The sequence below is a fragment of the Drosophila albomicans genome, chromosome 2L (genome assembly GCF_009650485.2).
Source record: "Drosophila albomicans strain 15112-1751.03 chromosome 2L, ASM965048v2, whole genome shotgun sequence".
Classification (NCBI taxonomy): Eukaryota; Metazoa; Arthropoda; class Insecta; order Diptera; family Drosophilidae; genus Drosophila; species Drosophila albomicans.
Genome location: NC_047628.2, coordinates 2282296 through 2297364, shown reverse-complemented (window position 1 = coordinate 2297364; position 15069 = coordinate 2282296). Strand labels below are relative to the sequence as shown.

Genomic DNA, 15069 nt, shown 5'->3' with positions numbered 1-15069 from the left:
TTAGCGTTAGCTCCAAAGAAAAAAAATACGTTCTTATCAAAAGATCTCAGAGAAATTTCTAGAGTTTCCCGAATCAAACCAACAAAATCCACGGTTTCACACAACCAGGTTGCCTTTAAACAAAAGCACAGCGTGGGGCTACATGCAGTGCTCTCGAGACTCGAGCGCTGGGGTATCGGTCCTAGGCTTTCTAATCTATAAAGGCCTTTATGACCAATTGTTCCTTTAGGATCCAAGTTATCAACACCACTTCCGACACTTTTATTTTATTTAATGGCTCTCTACTCTGTTGTACTCTTCATTACTGCGTTTGAGCAAATAAACTATTCTGACACCATATAAGAACATAAATGTTTCCATATATTCTGATGACGCCATATAGAACAATTGTTTTAAATAATTGTAGTTAAACTAGATACATATACTGGGCACAACCTCACTCAACCGACTCGAAGCTTGTATTTAAATATCACTGTGACAACCTTAGAAAGCAATTAGAGTCTCGTTTTAATATTTCTAAGCTTTAAATATACTAGAATCCACATCAATAGTCTCGTGTCCTAATGCTAAAATCGATTGCGGGTTCCCCTATCTTCCGATGTTGTGCTAAGGCCCACATCAATAAATACAATCTCCATTCTCCATTCAGTCTTTCAACGCTTCCCCTACCTCCCCCACCCGCTGCATATTATAACATATCCCAGTATAACAGATCGCATCCTACAGACAACCATTCAGCTCATTCTATACAACACACCGAAAGGTCTGCTAAGAAAAGAGTTCATTGGAATATCTAAACACAAACGGAAGTATAAATGCCCCTTCACTCTCCGGCGATACGTCAATATATTGAAGTACTGTTATAACAGTACACATCTCGTCCTACCCACTAAGTCTTGCCATCGTTCCGCTGCCTTTGTGATTTGGACAAAAGACAAATACTAACCTTGCATCACGCCAAAAAATAAAATCACCAGTTTCGAATTTCTAGCCCGTTTCTATTGCGAAAAGAATAAGCTTGTTGCAAAATTATGGCTTTATCATAGCTGGAGGTCTCCTTCCTAGATACTGCTCAACTTTCACCGCCGAATCTTTCGCCTTGCCAGTTTGCTTTAGCTAACAAGGGCTTGGCTTTATGACACTCTAGCGACCCTACAATACTGGAAATTAGGATAATCTCAACGCCCAATCACAAGAAAATCTCCTTTCCGTGGGTTCCTAGTCAATACTAAACATAATTAATAATAAATATAGATACTTTTTTCGAGTAGAAGGCCCCAGCAACCAGTACTCTCTTTTCTATTAAATGTATTACTAAATATCAGATTTAAAATAATAAAATAAAAAATAGGTACCGGTTATCTCACAGTCGTGTACACTAGACTATATATTTTTTTTATTTATCGTATTATAAGACTTATTTATTATAAGACTTACATTGTTCTGACAGAGTTCGCAAAAGAAGGTGTTATACTCTTTAGTAAATGTTCGTGCGTTGTCAGAGAATGTCCAAGTCTTAGATATTTAACTTAGAGACTTCTTGGAATTTCGATATGGTTCATATTTCTAATAAAATAGTTGAAGTTGAAACGTTATTATTTCTAAGTCGATACCATACGGATGTATCAAGCAATCGATTAAGTTTTGCTATAAGGTAATTTTCTTTTAAGAGCTTATTTATGTCCGTAATATTATAGTTGAGTGAGGATAAGAGGAAACTTGGGTGCGTATTTGACGATTTTATAATGTCCTTTCATGTTTTTGTGACCTGGAATCCAAAGGAGTCAAAATTTTTGGTAGTAAGACATAAGTAGTGTCCTAATCGAAGGAAGTGATATCGGTGTTGAAGATGGCATGGAGAGACGATAGGGAGTCGGAGCAAACAACATATATGCCGGTTTTAAGTTTTTAAATTTGGATAGCTTCATAGATCGCAATGATTTCGGCAGAGAAAATAGAGAAGTAGTTTTGGATGAATCCCATTTTTAATATTATGTCTATTGTAGTAATTGCAAAACAAGTTGAGTAAAGAGTTTTGGATCCGCCTGTGTTTTTGGATCCGCCTGTGTATGTGTATGAATATATGGTTGGGTAGACTTGCTTTAAAATTGAGAATTACAGATTAAGGGTTTGGGTTGGAGGAGATATATAGTGTGCTAGTGTTTCAATGCCAAGGAGGATATTTTGGAGTCATTGTGGGAGGCTGAAGTGTATTGACTTTTTTAATTTAATTAGTTTAGTCTTTAATTTTTTGCTATTATGAGCAGAAGTGAGTCCTTATTAGAGTATATATTATTAGTAAGATTAGCTTGCAGAAAATTACGGCGTTTTGTTATTTTGTTTAACATGGATTCCATCAAGAGTTTGTTAATTGGAGTGGAGCGCAAAGAGCCAAGGGCTTAACTAATTGAATTGTTAAGAATGGTTTATGTATTTCCATAAAATGAAAAGACCGTAGTCATTTTTAGTAATGATCAACGATTTTATAATTTTAATTAGAGTGTGTGTATGAAAATTAAATTTTATGGTTTGATAAACATTTTATTATGTTAAGCCTATTGTTAAAGTTATACAGCGTCAACAGCCGAGTTGATCTATCCATGTCCGTTTGTCCATCTGTCTGTCTGTCCGTATGAAACACTGGATCTCAGAGACTATAAGAGATAGAGCTATAATCGATAGCTTTAGTTATGATTGCACGCAGATCGAGTTTGTTTTAAATTTTTGCCACTCCCATATCCGCCCTCGCGGAAATCGATTAACAAGCGTAATTCTAAGGCTAGAGTCTCGAATTTTGGTATATATAATACATAATAACTTGCGATCAGATAAAAATTGTCAAAGTTAATAAAGAAATACTTTTGTATGGGCAAAACGCCTTTTTACAAGGGGTCTTAGTGGCTTTGGCTGACAATCCGGTATATTGTGCCGCCCATGGAATATTTTGAATGCGGTACTATATCGATATACCAAATATATCATTTGGTATATTTTTCGTAATTTGTAGTATTTTTGTATATTTTAAGAGTAATACAGCAATATTTTGCTTTTATTCAAAATGGATAGCGGGTATCTCACAGTCGAGCACACTCGATTGTAGATTTCTTACTTGTTTTATTAGCGATTGCAGTTCATTGTAATGACTTAAATATCCACGAATATTCCATTGAATTAGGAAAGGTGCCTTGGTTGGCCAAGCGAGAACTAAGTATTGAGTGAGTGATTGTTGATACTCCATGTTGCCAAAGCAGTATAACGATCTGTAATCAGAATTTTGCAATTCTGGATTATCAGATTTTTGAGTTCTTCGATGATATGGTGCTTGTCACATTTGGCACAGATTTTGCATAGCTTTGATGTATGTCCGAACCGGACACATATGTTGTATCGAAGGGGGCGGGATATAAGGGCGAATGAGAGTTTTCTAATATCCAATCATGATGTAGTCCGGTAAAGTTGTGGATGAAAAAGTTATTACATGTAATCCAGTTTCAATGAGTGTACCGTCAGAGTTACGCAAAATTTTTTTTTTTTTATAGTTAAGTGTGCGATATTCAGTCACAGTTACTGTAATTTCGGTAGTAAAGTTTATCATCTTCATTAGCTTTTCAGCGTGCAGAAGAGTACTTCGCCTCCGCATGGGGGAAGTCAATGATTTTTTTTATTGCGAAGGGAGATAGTTTGAATTGTTTCTCGGACTCATCATTTCTGGATATAATTATGTATTTAGTGTCGCTTAGCAAAGTCATTCGTTTTTATCCACATCGACTTTTGTCGATCGGTAGGGCCCCGCTCAACCATCGTGGCGAAAAGTTGCCGTTATGTTTTGCTTAGTTTCTTTTGATTACTTGTTTGTTTACGCGAAAACGAAAATTACGGAGAGTTCGAATGTACATATATACGAGTGTCGGTTTACTAAGCGGAGCTTGCAAAAAAAGTCGACTGTACACGACCGACTCGAGATCTAACTGCGTCTAGAAGTATACTTAAGTTTGTATATATTTGATAAGCTTTTATTGATTATTGTGTGGAAATTGCAGTCTCCTCCTATTTTTGCAGCCTTATATTAATCAAATAAGAGCACTAAAAAATTGTTATATTAATGCAAAATAAAATAGTGATTACAACAAAATTTTTAAAGCAAAGTCAGTAACTAGTTTTAACAAAGAATTTTACATATGTATGTATATACGGATATTATGCATACTTGGTAAATACTATTATATTTAATAATATAATATGAATTTGCAAATATAATAAACAGAGATTGCAATCCATGATAACCTTATGTTAAAAATTAGATACTCATTCGTCTAGACTCTAGTTTAAAGATACTCACGGTTACTTTTTTCACTCTCAGTTTATTATTCCAAGTATGCACAGGCGGATGGCTACTATATAATAATATAAATATTAATATTTGAGCAATCATTAATCATTTAAGGCAAAGCAACATCGTACGCATAATTTTCAAAATTCTGTGGAGCAATTTCTCTTAAATTTACTTTACTTAATTTTTACTTTTACTTTACTTTTTTATTTTTATTTAATTAATGACAAGTAATTTTAAATGTTATATGGGTAATTCTCTTGCGAAAATGTCGCGTGCGAATTCTTTACAGGGCAAAAACAAACATAAACTGAAACAATTTTAAGAATAAGTAAAGGTAAATCTTTTAGCTCTGGAAGACTCTTAAGAAAGAAAGTTACAATCGAGTGTGCTCGACTGGGAGATTCGCGCGAGTCATAAAAGCCAAATATGAAAATATACCGATAGGTATTTTGTATATAGACATAACAAGTGTTGTAAAAAAATCTTTATCTCTTAGTTATCGGATGTTGACGCTGATCAGTAGGGGTCGGAGAATCTCCGACCTATAGGTATACCATACTATCAGCTAAAGAAGTTAAGACTAGATTGCAATTTGTTTTTTTTTTTTTTTGCTATACAAAACTACTTCTGAAATAACTTATACAATTGTTATTGGATCGTAATCAAATTTTACGAATCATAAACACTTTATATATTATTGTATATTCCAAAAATAAGCTTTAAAAAGGGGGCGGAAATGGGAGTGGAACAATTTGAAACTTGATTTACGCGCACCATTAACAAGTGCTGTCGCTCTATAGCTCTATCTCTTAATCCAAGCCTTGACGCAGGGATGGCGTAGGAGCTGAAAATGCTTTTTAGCTTGGACACGTCGATGGTTTTCTTTTTAGAAATTTGTTCCAAAAGTAAAATGCCATTGTTAGGTCTTAAAACAGATTCTGTATTATTTCCAAAAATCAAGTCTTTCAATATAGTTACTATATTATAACCAAAAACTAAGAAAAGATACATCCAGGGTGTTTTGAAGTAAGGAACACATAAGTACATTCTTCTGGGCTCGTACTTAGAAGGTGAAAGATGAAATTTCGGCAGCCTGCAATACAAATAAAAAGAATTTCGAAGAACATTTTGCCAAATGCTCTTTACAATAGGTTATGCGTACACTAAAAATATATTTACACAGACGTATGCTTTCCTTATTGCATTTTATTTATCATTTATTTTTACAAAAGTAAGTGTATATATGTATATATTTTAAATGTATATATATTATATATATATATATAAATATATATATACATATATATATATAATATATGTATGTATATCTATATATGTTAATTTATTTATAGATAATGTTTAGATGCACTTATAAAATAAATCGAATGTTGCAAAAGAAATGCTCTCGTCAATAAAAACTTTAGTTAGTTTGAATTAAGCGAATCTTAAGGTAGTTTAGAAATTCACTACACAGATATATGAACATATATTAGATCATAAGAAGTGTCAATAAAAAACCAACTTGTCATTATTTTCGTTTAAGTGATTTTATGAATATTTAACGAACAGTGTTCATAATGGCTTACTCTTGGGATAATCGAGTTGACTTCGTTGTGCGATATATGTATGGTAAGTTTTCGAAACAAACTTGTTGGTTGTTTCAATGTTACAAATATTTTATAATAGGGATCGGAAGATAAAAAAGGAAATATTGTTTGATTACAATACATACAATAAAATTCGAAATCTTCATTTAATAACAATTGAGTGTGAGCACTTACCATATATTGATCCATGTAAAAGTGGTTTGCTATCTGTCAATTTTAGACAACCTTAATCAATAAAGTGTCCTCATTAATTATTATATTCCTTTAACTTTTAAATACTTTTCTATCGTGAAGTGTGCATTTTAATTTCCTGCATTCGTGCAACTAAAAATAGGCATAAGCTAAAATAAATAGCTTCGAGCTAAATTGATAAAAATAGAATATTTTAGGGTTTCGCGACAAAACAGGTCGAGGAAATCTGATTTTAATGTAATTAAATAACTGAATAGAAAAATTAACTTGGTATCAAAGTATCTGTAAATCAATAAATATATTTTAGCTTACCTTAATATCCTTTTGATTAATAAAAGTAAAAAAAAAAACGGAATTAAATAAATAATATGTGACAAATAAAAATAAGAGTCATAATTATAATTTTATTTTTTTGATATATACCTATGTATATATTTCCGGCCATTGGACAAATAAATAATTTATATAAATTATAAATAAAAAGATTATTGTACAATAATATGTAGAAGTGACTAAAATATTTTGTAAGGATTACAAATATTTAGCAATACTTATTTGTGTTCAATTTTCAGATATCGACAACAATGGCTTTTTGGATCAAAATGATTTCCAATGCATGGCTGTGAGAGCTTGCGTTGTGGAAGGTAAAGGAGATTGCAGCCCTGCTCGATTGGAGGAGTACAGAAAATTAATGAAGAATCTATGGGATGAAATTTCAGACATTGCCGATGACGACAAGGTAATTTCAATTAAATGAAAACATAAATAACATTAAAGGATTTCACAATAACATTATTTTCTTCAATATTTTATTGTAGGATGGTAAGATTTCCAACCAGGAGTTCAAGGATGCTGTTAAAAAGACATGTGTAGGAAAGAAATATGAAGAATTTCCTAAGGTAAAATAAAACAATTTAAATTTTTGGGATCCGAAAAAATAATTAACGCTGACTTCGTAGGCCATGCGCGCTTTCATTGAATCGAACTTCAAACTACTTGATATTGACAATGACGGAACCGTTGGAGTTAATGAATATCGCTACAACTGCATTAGCAGGGTGGCTATTGATGACATTGCCCCTATTGATAAAGCTTTTGAGACCCTATTGAATGTAAGTAATTTAACTAACTATGAAGTGAATATATTGATTGATTTTTTTAATGTTTAATCATTGCATTACATTAACTTTTAGGATGATGACAAGAAACGTGGTGGACTCTCACTTGACCGATACAAAGAGCTGTATGCCCAATTTCTGGGTAATACGGCTGATAATCATCCAGCGGTCAATCTGTTTGGACCTTTATAATAACTTACTTAATTATTGTCTTCGCTGTTGTTCAACTACTATTTTTTTAAGTTTAATATGTAATTACTATGACTTTAAATTAACTAGGTTAAATGCATTCATATCATTTGTGTAGAATCGTCAGATGAACAGTTCGTTAACTTTAAATGATTTTATAATTAGAATAGATATTTGCTCTCCGAAGTTAACCTCAGCAAAAAATGTTGATTTTCTCTCAGATGAAAGCTCTTACAAAATGTTTCTCTCTCCTAATCTTGTAACATTTATTCAAATTGTTATTATGTTATGTTTATTTAGAAAAGGGTTTTGTGTAAAAGCGAATAAACTAAGCTAAAAGCAAAAATACACCTTCAGGCTTAAAATACTTACAATAAAAATATTGCTAATGGAAAGCTGCAATCAATTTTAGTTTCATTTCAAATATAACATAAATTGTCTTCATAAACATAAATACGAATTAAAAATTTTAAAAGCAGCACTCTTAATATTCACAAACTTGGGAGTTTGCTGGATTGGGAATTCTTAAAATGCTCTTTAATTTGTGTGTAAATCTTTGAAAAATATATTGCCTTTATATTATTAATAGAAGCTAGATACTATTTTGTTTTTATACATATATATACTTAATTTACTATCCGCTAATATTCATTTTTTGTCAACAAATGTGAAATTCTATTAATTTATCTAATTTAATATTTTTGTAGTACCATCTTTGGCTCTTGTCTCCATCGAATCATATAATTTCTATATATATTTCTATATGATTTCAGGGAACGAATTGGTTCCTTGAATTTGGTTATTTTTAGTGACCAAATATTTGAAGTTACTTAAAAAACTGTTTTTATAACTAAAAGACATTCGCGAGCAACTACAAGTTTCAGAATAATGCAGAACAATTTGTACCCTCAATCATTAAAATTGCTTAATTTATATTCAGTTACGAATATCTACATATAAATTAATACCGTATTTAAGCCAGGCGCATATGCTAAAACGATGCGATTCTATTATCCAAGTCCTTACACCAAATTTGCATCATTTAAACTGATGTTTAGAAGTGCTAAAGAAACCAGGAGGAAGACTAAAGGGCAATAGAAACAATCGATACAAATTCAATGTAAAATGAGTGCATTTGAAATGTTTATAAATATTTAATTTGTAATTCATTGAGTCTACTTACATATATCTTATCTTGCATCAAATTAAGCAATTTGTTTTAGTCTCTTTACAAGGTGGTGAATCTTATCCTTAACTATTTCCTCAAAAATTATCCTGCGTCCTTGTCAATTTCCTGTTCTTTTTCTGAACTACAATTGTTTTTTTTTTTTTTAAATAATTGTAAAACAGCCAACGTTATAATTTGAAATAACATTAAGGCTTTAAAATTTTTGAGTTTCATGATCAGTTGATTGCCTTCGCCATTTTTTCGAAAAAGGCACCAGAATATTAGACTGAATCATTCTCGCATCTTTGATGATGCGGTCTTCATTAGAAATTTTCAATGATGCGGTCAGTCTAAACACCCCGTTCGTTTTAAATGCGCTCCTGCAATAGTCGTTCTTTTGAAGTCTTTTCAAAAAATCTCAAAAAAATCATTGAAGCAACTATGAAAATTAGCAAAAATTTATAAAATAATCAGAAAACTGAAATAAATAAAAGAAAAATAGCATTTAGAGATGCTAAAATTTATTTCATGCACGGTGGTAGTTTTTGAATAAAAAAAAAAAAAAAAAAAACAAAACGAATTATATACGAAAATCTTGAGCGCTTAACATTACTATATTCCCATACTCAATTGCAGTCTTCCTAATTTGTATTGTAAAGATAAATATTAAAAAAAAAAAGCCAAATAATTCTATCCGCATTTGACGTTTTATGTCAATTTTTAAACACTTATAACTTATCGATGACTAAATGGAATAAGCAAAAACTGAATCCTACAGCGCATTTTAAATGTGTAAATAAATTTTGAAGTAATCGTAAAATGGTCAGTAACTCATATTATTTAATTTCGCAAAATGTTTTCTGTAAAATATTTAAAACGAAAAGTTCCATTTTATAGCATTAAATAATTACAAAAGAACATTAGTTGTGTTGATGTAAATTAATCGATATTTCACAAATGCACATCACTCAGAAACTTGAGTTTTTATTAGAATGATTGTTTCGCGTTATTGGTACTATTGATATCAAGTTGTAAGGCTGTAAAGGTTTTTATCGCTCACTAGGTTGTATTTGTGATATTCATGAGCCGTTAAAATAAAGTCACTTTCATATTATCCTTGTTGAACTACTCGGCGCAAACGTAAATCGAAAGAGTACTACCTTTGAAGTTAAATATACATTTTTTAATACGCAGGTAAATATAAATAATAAATAGCGCCAGATGTGTGTATTACAAACTCTGTATACATTTAAAATGTAGAATAAAATTTTGTATCATCAGATCGCAACCCACGCTGACAAAATAAATTATAGTAAACCGCAAGGATGATGACAGAAAAAATTGTACCCGGTCACTCAAGTTTGATTAATAAAGGGTTAGTATTACCTGTGTTCTTGAATAAATATTTCCATGAATGTAAAATGGATTTTATATGTATGTTCACTCATATATACATATTTAATTGATATGCATACAAAACATCAAGTGTAATAAGAGTACTTTTTATTTATCAAGGCTTACATACGTGTGTAAATTTTAGCATGTTATAATCATATTTTTGCACTTACACGCATAAATACCTAATATAATTTATCGGTTATCGGTCCACACAAAACATACCTCGGCCAAGTTATATTTTGAAGACTTATGCTTCTAGTTTCACTCTTCCAAACTACACGTGTAATATATTTATCAATGTGTTATATATGTGTAGCCTTTGGATACATTCACCACTTTGTTGTTTTTGCCAGAAGTATTATAGTGGTTTATTTGCTAAAAAAAAAAATGTGTATATTGGCATTGGGTATCAATAAGAAGTAAACACTCAATGAATGTATTAATCAATTATAGATCAGTTAATTTGATCAGCGAGTAACAAAAGCTATACTGTTTGCTTCGCAATTTTAGAAAAGATTCTAAAATAGTTAAGCGACGTTCGATCATTCAAAAAATACGATATTGGTCTAAAAACTATACTAAATGTCATAGAAAATGTGTCCAGTTGAGGTGTTAGCTGAGAGCGTTTTCATTGTAATAATTTCTACATGTTGTCTCTTTATTTTATTTAAAATTCAAACAAGTGTACTTAATAAATTCATATTATTTTTATAGAATTTTGAGTGACCACCAAATTGCAAGCAATCTAAGTGATGATATGGGCTGGAAATCTAAACTAAAACTTCCCCCTAAGGATAATCGATTCAAAACGACAGTAAGTTTAATTTCAATAATGGAGATATTATTAATTATAATAAACAAATCTTTTAAATATTAAATTGCTTTTCAGGATGTGACTGATACACGTGGTAATGAATTTGAGGAATTTTGCCTTAAACGAGAACTTCTGATGGGAATTTTCGAAAAGGGCTGGGAGCGGCCATCTCCAATTCAAGAAGCTGCCATACCAATTGCTCTAAGTGGAAAGGATGTATTAGCTCGCGCAAAGAACGGAACAGGAAAGACTGGTGCATACTGCATTCCCGTTTTAGAGCAAATCGATCCCACTAAAGACTATATTCAGGCATTAGTTATGGTTCCCACACGAGAACTTGCCTTGCAGACTTCACAGATATGCATTGAGCTTGCTAAGCATCTGGATATCCGTGTTATGGTCACAACTGGCGGTACTATTCTAAAGGATGATATTCTTCGTATATATCAAAAAGGTATTTATAATTTTACACATGAGAAGACCAAAAGAAAAAAATTATATATTTTCAAACTAATTTTTTCAGTACAATTAATTATTGCAACTCCGGGACGAATTTTGGATCTAATGGACAAAAAAGTTGCGGATATGTCGCATTGCAATATACTAGTTTTGGATGAAGCTGATAAATTGCTGTCATTAGATTTCCAAGGCATGCTGGATCATGTTATTTTAAAATTACCTAAAGATCCACAGATATTGCTATTTTCTGCAACATTTCCATTAACTGTCAAGAATTTCATGGAGAAGCATTTGCGTGAGCCGTATGAAATTAATCTTATGGAAGAGCTGACACTGAAGGGTGTTACTCAGTACTACGCATTTGTGCAGGAACGTCAGAAGGTGCACTGTCTGAACACGCTATTTTCTAAGTTGCAAATCAATCAATCCATCATATTTTGCAATTCAACACAACGTGTCGAACTCTTGGCAAAGAAAATTACGGAGCTTGGCTACTGCTGTTACTATATTCATGCTAAAATGGCTCAAGCGCACCGCAACAGAGTATTCCACGATTTCCGACAAGGTCTCTGCCGAAACTTGGTTTGCTCTGATTTATTCACCCGTGGTATCGATGTGCAAGCCGTAAATGTCGTTATTAATTTTGATTTTCCGCGCATGGCAGAGACATACTTACATCGAATTGGACGATCTGGTCGATTTGGTCACCTGGGTAAGTAAAATGCAAATTTAACAATTAATCAGTTGTACTGTAATATTTTTAATAATTCACTAACATTTGTTCCTTCATGTCATGTTTTAGGTATTGCTATAAATTTAATAACGTATGAAGACCGGTTTGACCTTCATCGCATTGAAAAGGAACTAGGAACGGAAATTAAACCCATACCGAAAGTAATTGATCCTGCACTTTATGTGGCCAATGTAGGTGGATCGTCGGGTGAAGTCTGCAACAATAGTGATTTGAATAATTCTACAAATGAGGAAGGCAATGTTAGTAAATAGAATAATAAAAATTGGTTTTAAAAAAATAAGGTTTTGAAATATCTAAACATGGAAACAATAAACGAAATCTAATATTGCAAGAAATCAGTGATTGACTTTAATTAATATTTATGATAATACTATCGCGTAAACACAAGGAAACATAATTTTTTGATTATTTCTTGTTTGCATTTTTTTCATTTTATGGTTTTTTTTTTGGTTTGTTCGCAATATTACTTTGTTTTATATTTAATGAAAAAAAAATAAGATCATGATGTCGAAGATGATAATGGCGTCTTTTTCTTGGCAGAGCAGTTATCAATCAATCATCCTTTGGAAGATATCCTTCTATGTATGTTTAAGTAACCCTTATTCTGGTTTTGCTTGTTTTAGCTCAAATACAATATGTGTATGGTATATACATACATATTCAAAGGAAAAGGAAGTCCACCTAATAGAATTACAAGCTTTTTTTTGTCAAATATTTAAATTTGATTTTAGAAATTTAGTTTGAACGTATATATTTATTTATTATGGCTTTTAAATTTTACGCATAAGTCACATTATGATTTCACTAGATATTCACTAGAAAACCAACCTTGTATAAAATCTAGCATTTACGCACTTGCTACGATGACAACATAAATAACTGAATAATACTTGAGATATAATTTTTATTTTCAATTCGATTAGAAGTTTTTGTCTTTGCTTACATACAATACATAATAAATTATTTATTTAGCCTGAGGCAACACCTAATGCTATTCCTCCAACGAATGCGGTTAAGAAAATGTGAAGATCATTTATTTTTGGCCCATCTTCATCTCCAATATATTTAGCGTACCACTTCTTTACTTTCATAGCCTTTCCTCTTAATTGACTTTCTGCTTTATCGAGTTTACGATCAACAAATCTCTCCGTCTGAAAATAAATACTTATTAGTGTTATCTAATATACATATGTATGTGTATTGAGAGAATTTGCTAACCTTATCCATCCAATTAGGATCTTTGCCAGATATTGAAGATTCCATTTTCTCAGCTATTTTATCGACACCTCTAGTTAACTTTGGCCAGTCAATTTTGATGAATCCCTCCTGGTGTGCAATTTCTATTAAGATAATACTACCACCAATTGCAAAAGCAGCAAACTTTCCAAACTTCATCGTCGTGTAGCCGGTCGCCCTATATAATCAATAGTATGTTATTAGTTTTAAAATTAACTACTATCAACACAAAAATCATGTGTGCCAATATTTGCTTTTAAATGTACAATTATTTTTTCCATAAATAATGTATATTAAAAACGAAAGAATAGCCTTCGAAAATTTCCATATTGATAAAAATGTATTCCTTTAATGTACCAAAAAACACAAATCCGTACATTGGATTTGATACAAGTGTACTATATATGACAGTTGTTATAATCAAAGTTTCAATGGCGATGAACTGTCGGCATTAATTCTAAGAACCAATTTATCCATATAGATTGGCTATGTTGCCTGACATTAATTGAGGAATAAGAAAAACACGCGAAGTTGTCATCAATTACAAGCCTTAAATAGACGCATTACTAAAGAGTTGCAGTTAAGATCTTATCTGAACGGTAACCGATCTACATTTGTACATATATATATGGTTTACCTAAAACGCCTTCACTCAATTGTAGTCGGTTTGTGATAGTAAGACAATTATTACGTAACAATTTATTAAATATGCTTTATAGGAAAACGAAATTGTCGAAAAAGACTTTACAGTTGAAACAAATCTTGCTTATTCTTACATTCTTTACTTCATTGATATAAAGTTGAATGTACTAATCCAGTGAAATACAAATGTAGTATGTACTGTTCATACATAAACTATACACATACTACTTCTTTAAGATTTTAAGAAATACAAAACATATAAAATAATTAAATTTTGAAATAATTGTGTAAAAACGTTTATCTTGTGCATTAAATTGTGAATATAAATAAAATATTTAAATGGAGGTAATATAAAAAGGATTACTTTTATATGTATCGAATATTCGGTGTATACTTTTGTACATTCGCATGAGTTCAAACATAGATGCATTACGCATCCCATACATACATTTATACATATGTATGCAGGTATGTTTGACTATTTATATGTTTATAGCAGATTTAGCAAATAAATTATTCGTACCATCCTGATGTAACGCCAATCAGCATTTGAGAATAAGCCGAACGGCTGCTTATATCGCCTAATACTCCTTTTACAAACTTCGAGGCCCCGTCCATCTTCAATTCCTTGAAATTTGTTTGTTGAGAATGACGACAACTGCGATAGTTCAAACGAAAAGATTGATATGACAAATTTTAGAATACAGTCGATAGCTAAATTGATATCGATAGTTATTGTATTGGACAATAAAATAAATTCCATAATTTTTGATTCCATTTATCAAACAACTAACAATCTATACCTCATTTTGCCTGTTACCTCGCCATTACTTTATATTTCTGATTCTATTGATTTTTATAAGTCATTCTGCTTCAATATTTCGATGATTTTGATCGCTCACTTATTTATAAAGTAGTGGTTAACGTTCGTTTACGTTCTGGTCAACTGTTCTAAGTCAGAACGGACACACTCAAGTTTTTTCCGTTTCCAATTTTTTTTTTTTGTGGAAGCAGCAAAACGGGACTCGATTAAATGTGAAAATATAGACTGACTGTGGAAACAGGGCATTATTAATATTCTTTATCATTAGTAATTACAACAACAAATTGTCGGCCTGGTATATTTATTTACAAAATATAGTATATTTTCGAAATTAAC

The 15069-nt window shown here is 31.4% G+C and overlaps 3 protein-coding genes across 7 annotated transcripts; 2 read left to right on the top strand and 1 right to left on the bottom strand.

Annotated features, from left to right (window-relative positions):
- Window positions 1–5686: 5686 nt before the first annotated feature.
- On the top strand, window positions 5687–7841 carry LOC117565517 (sarcoplasmic calcium-binding protein, alpha chain). Of its 2 annotated transcripts, XM_034244652.2 has the most exons (6): window positions 5687–5783; window positions 5877–5962; window positions 6705–6871; window positions 6951–7031; window positions 7092–7244; window positions 7326–7841. In XM_034244652.2, the coding sequence occupies exons 2-6, from the start codon at window positions 5911–5913 to the stop codon at window positions 7440–7442; spliced, it is 570 nt and encodes a 189-aa protein (XP_034100543.1). In that variant the 5' UTR covers window positions 5687–5783; window positions 5877–5910; the 3' UTR covers window positions 7443–7841. The 2 variants fall into 2 exon arrangements, with proteins under 2 accessions (XP_034100543.1, XP_034100544.1); XM_034244653.2 differs by lacking the exon at window positions 5687–5783 and having other exon boundaries at window positions 5800–5962.
- Window positions 7145–12367, top strand: LOC117564880 (ATP-dependent RNA helicase me31b). Of its 3 annotated transcripts, none has more exons than XM_052002011.1 (6): window positions 7145–7244; window positions 9932–9982; window positions 10720–10819; window positions 10895–11273; window positions 11343–11990; window positions 12081–12367. In XM_052002011.1, coding segments are annotated over exons 1-6 (1383 nt in total). In that variant the 5' UTR covers window positions 7145–7242; the 3' UTR covers window positions 12284–12367. The 3 variants fall into 3 exon arrangements, with proteins under 3 accessions (XP_051857971.1, XP_034099719.1, XP_034099718.1); XM_034243828.2 differs by lacking the exon at window positions 7145–7244 and adding an exon at window positions 9634–9801 and having other exon boundaries at window positions 9889–9982; XM_034243827.2 differs by lacking the exon at window positions 7145–7244 and adding an exon at window positions 9646–9801 and having other exon boundaries at window positions 9868–9982.
- Window positions 12368–12919: 552 nt separating this feature from the next.
- On the bottom strand, window positions 12920–14753 carry LOC117565541 (FUN14 domain-containing protein 2). Of its 2 annotated transcripts, none has more exons than XM_034244685.1 (4): window positions 14731–14753; window positions 14434–14568; window positions 13251–13446; window positions 12920–13183 (listed from the first exon to the last, which is right to left on the bottom strand). In XM_034244685.1, the coding sequence occupies exons 1-4, from the start codon at window positions 14736–14738 to the stop codon at window positions 13001–13003; spliced, it is 522 nt and encodes a 173-aa protein (XP_034100576.1). In that variant the 5' UTR covers window positions 14739–14753; the 3' UTR covers window positions 12920–13000. The 2 variants fall into 2 exon arrangements, with proteins under 2 accessions (XP_034100576.1, XP_034100577.1); XM_034244686.1 differs by having other exon boundaries at window positions 14714–14733.
- Between the last annotated feature and the right edge of the window lie 316 nt (window positions 14754–15069).

What these genes read in the sequence shown, in the direction of transcription:
- LOC117565517 (XM_034244652.2), top strand. Translation starts at nt 5,911, where the DNA reads ATGGCTTACTCTTGGGATAATCGAGTTGACTTCGTTGTGCGATATATG. An exon ending in CGTTGTGCGATATATGTATG is followed by an intron (nt 5,963 to 6,704) that starts GTAAGTTTTCGA and finishes TTCAATTTTCAG; the next exon opens with ATATCGACAACAATGGCTTT. An exon ending in ACATTGCCGATGACGACAAG is followed by an intron (nt 6,872 to 6,950) that starts GTAATTTCAATT and finishes ATTTTATTGTAG; the next exon opens with GATGGTAAGATTTCCAACCA.
- LOC117564880 (XM_052002011.1), top strand. An exon ending in TCAAGTTTGATTAATAAAGG is followed by an intron (nt 9,983 to 10,719) that starts GTTAGTATTACC and finishes TTATTTTTATAG; the next exon opens with AATTTTGAGTGACCACCAAA. An exon ending in ATAATCGATTCAAAACGACA is followed by an intron (nt 10,820 to 10,894) that starts GTAAGTTTAATT and finishes ATTGCTTTTCAG; the next exon opens with GATGTGACTGATACACGTGG.
- LOC117565541 (XM_034244685.1), bottom strand. An exon ending in ATTGGCGTTACATCAGGATG is followed by an intron (nt 13,447 to 14,433) that starts GTACGAATAATT and finishes TTGATTATATAG; the next exon opens with GGCGACCGGCTACACGACGA. An exon ending in ATCCTAATTGGATGGATAAG is followed by an intron (nt 13,184 to 13,250) that starts GTTAGCAAATTC and finishes ATTTATTTTCAG; the next exon opens with ACGGAGAGATTTGTTGATCG.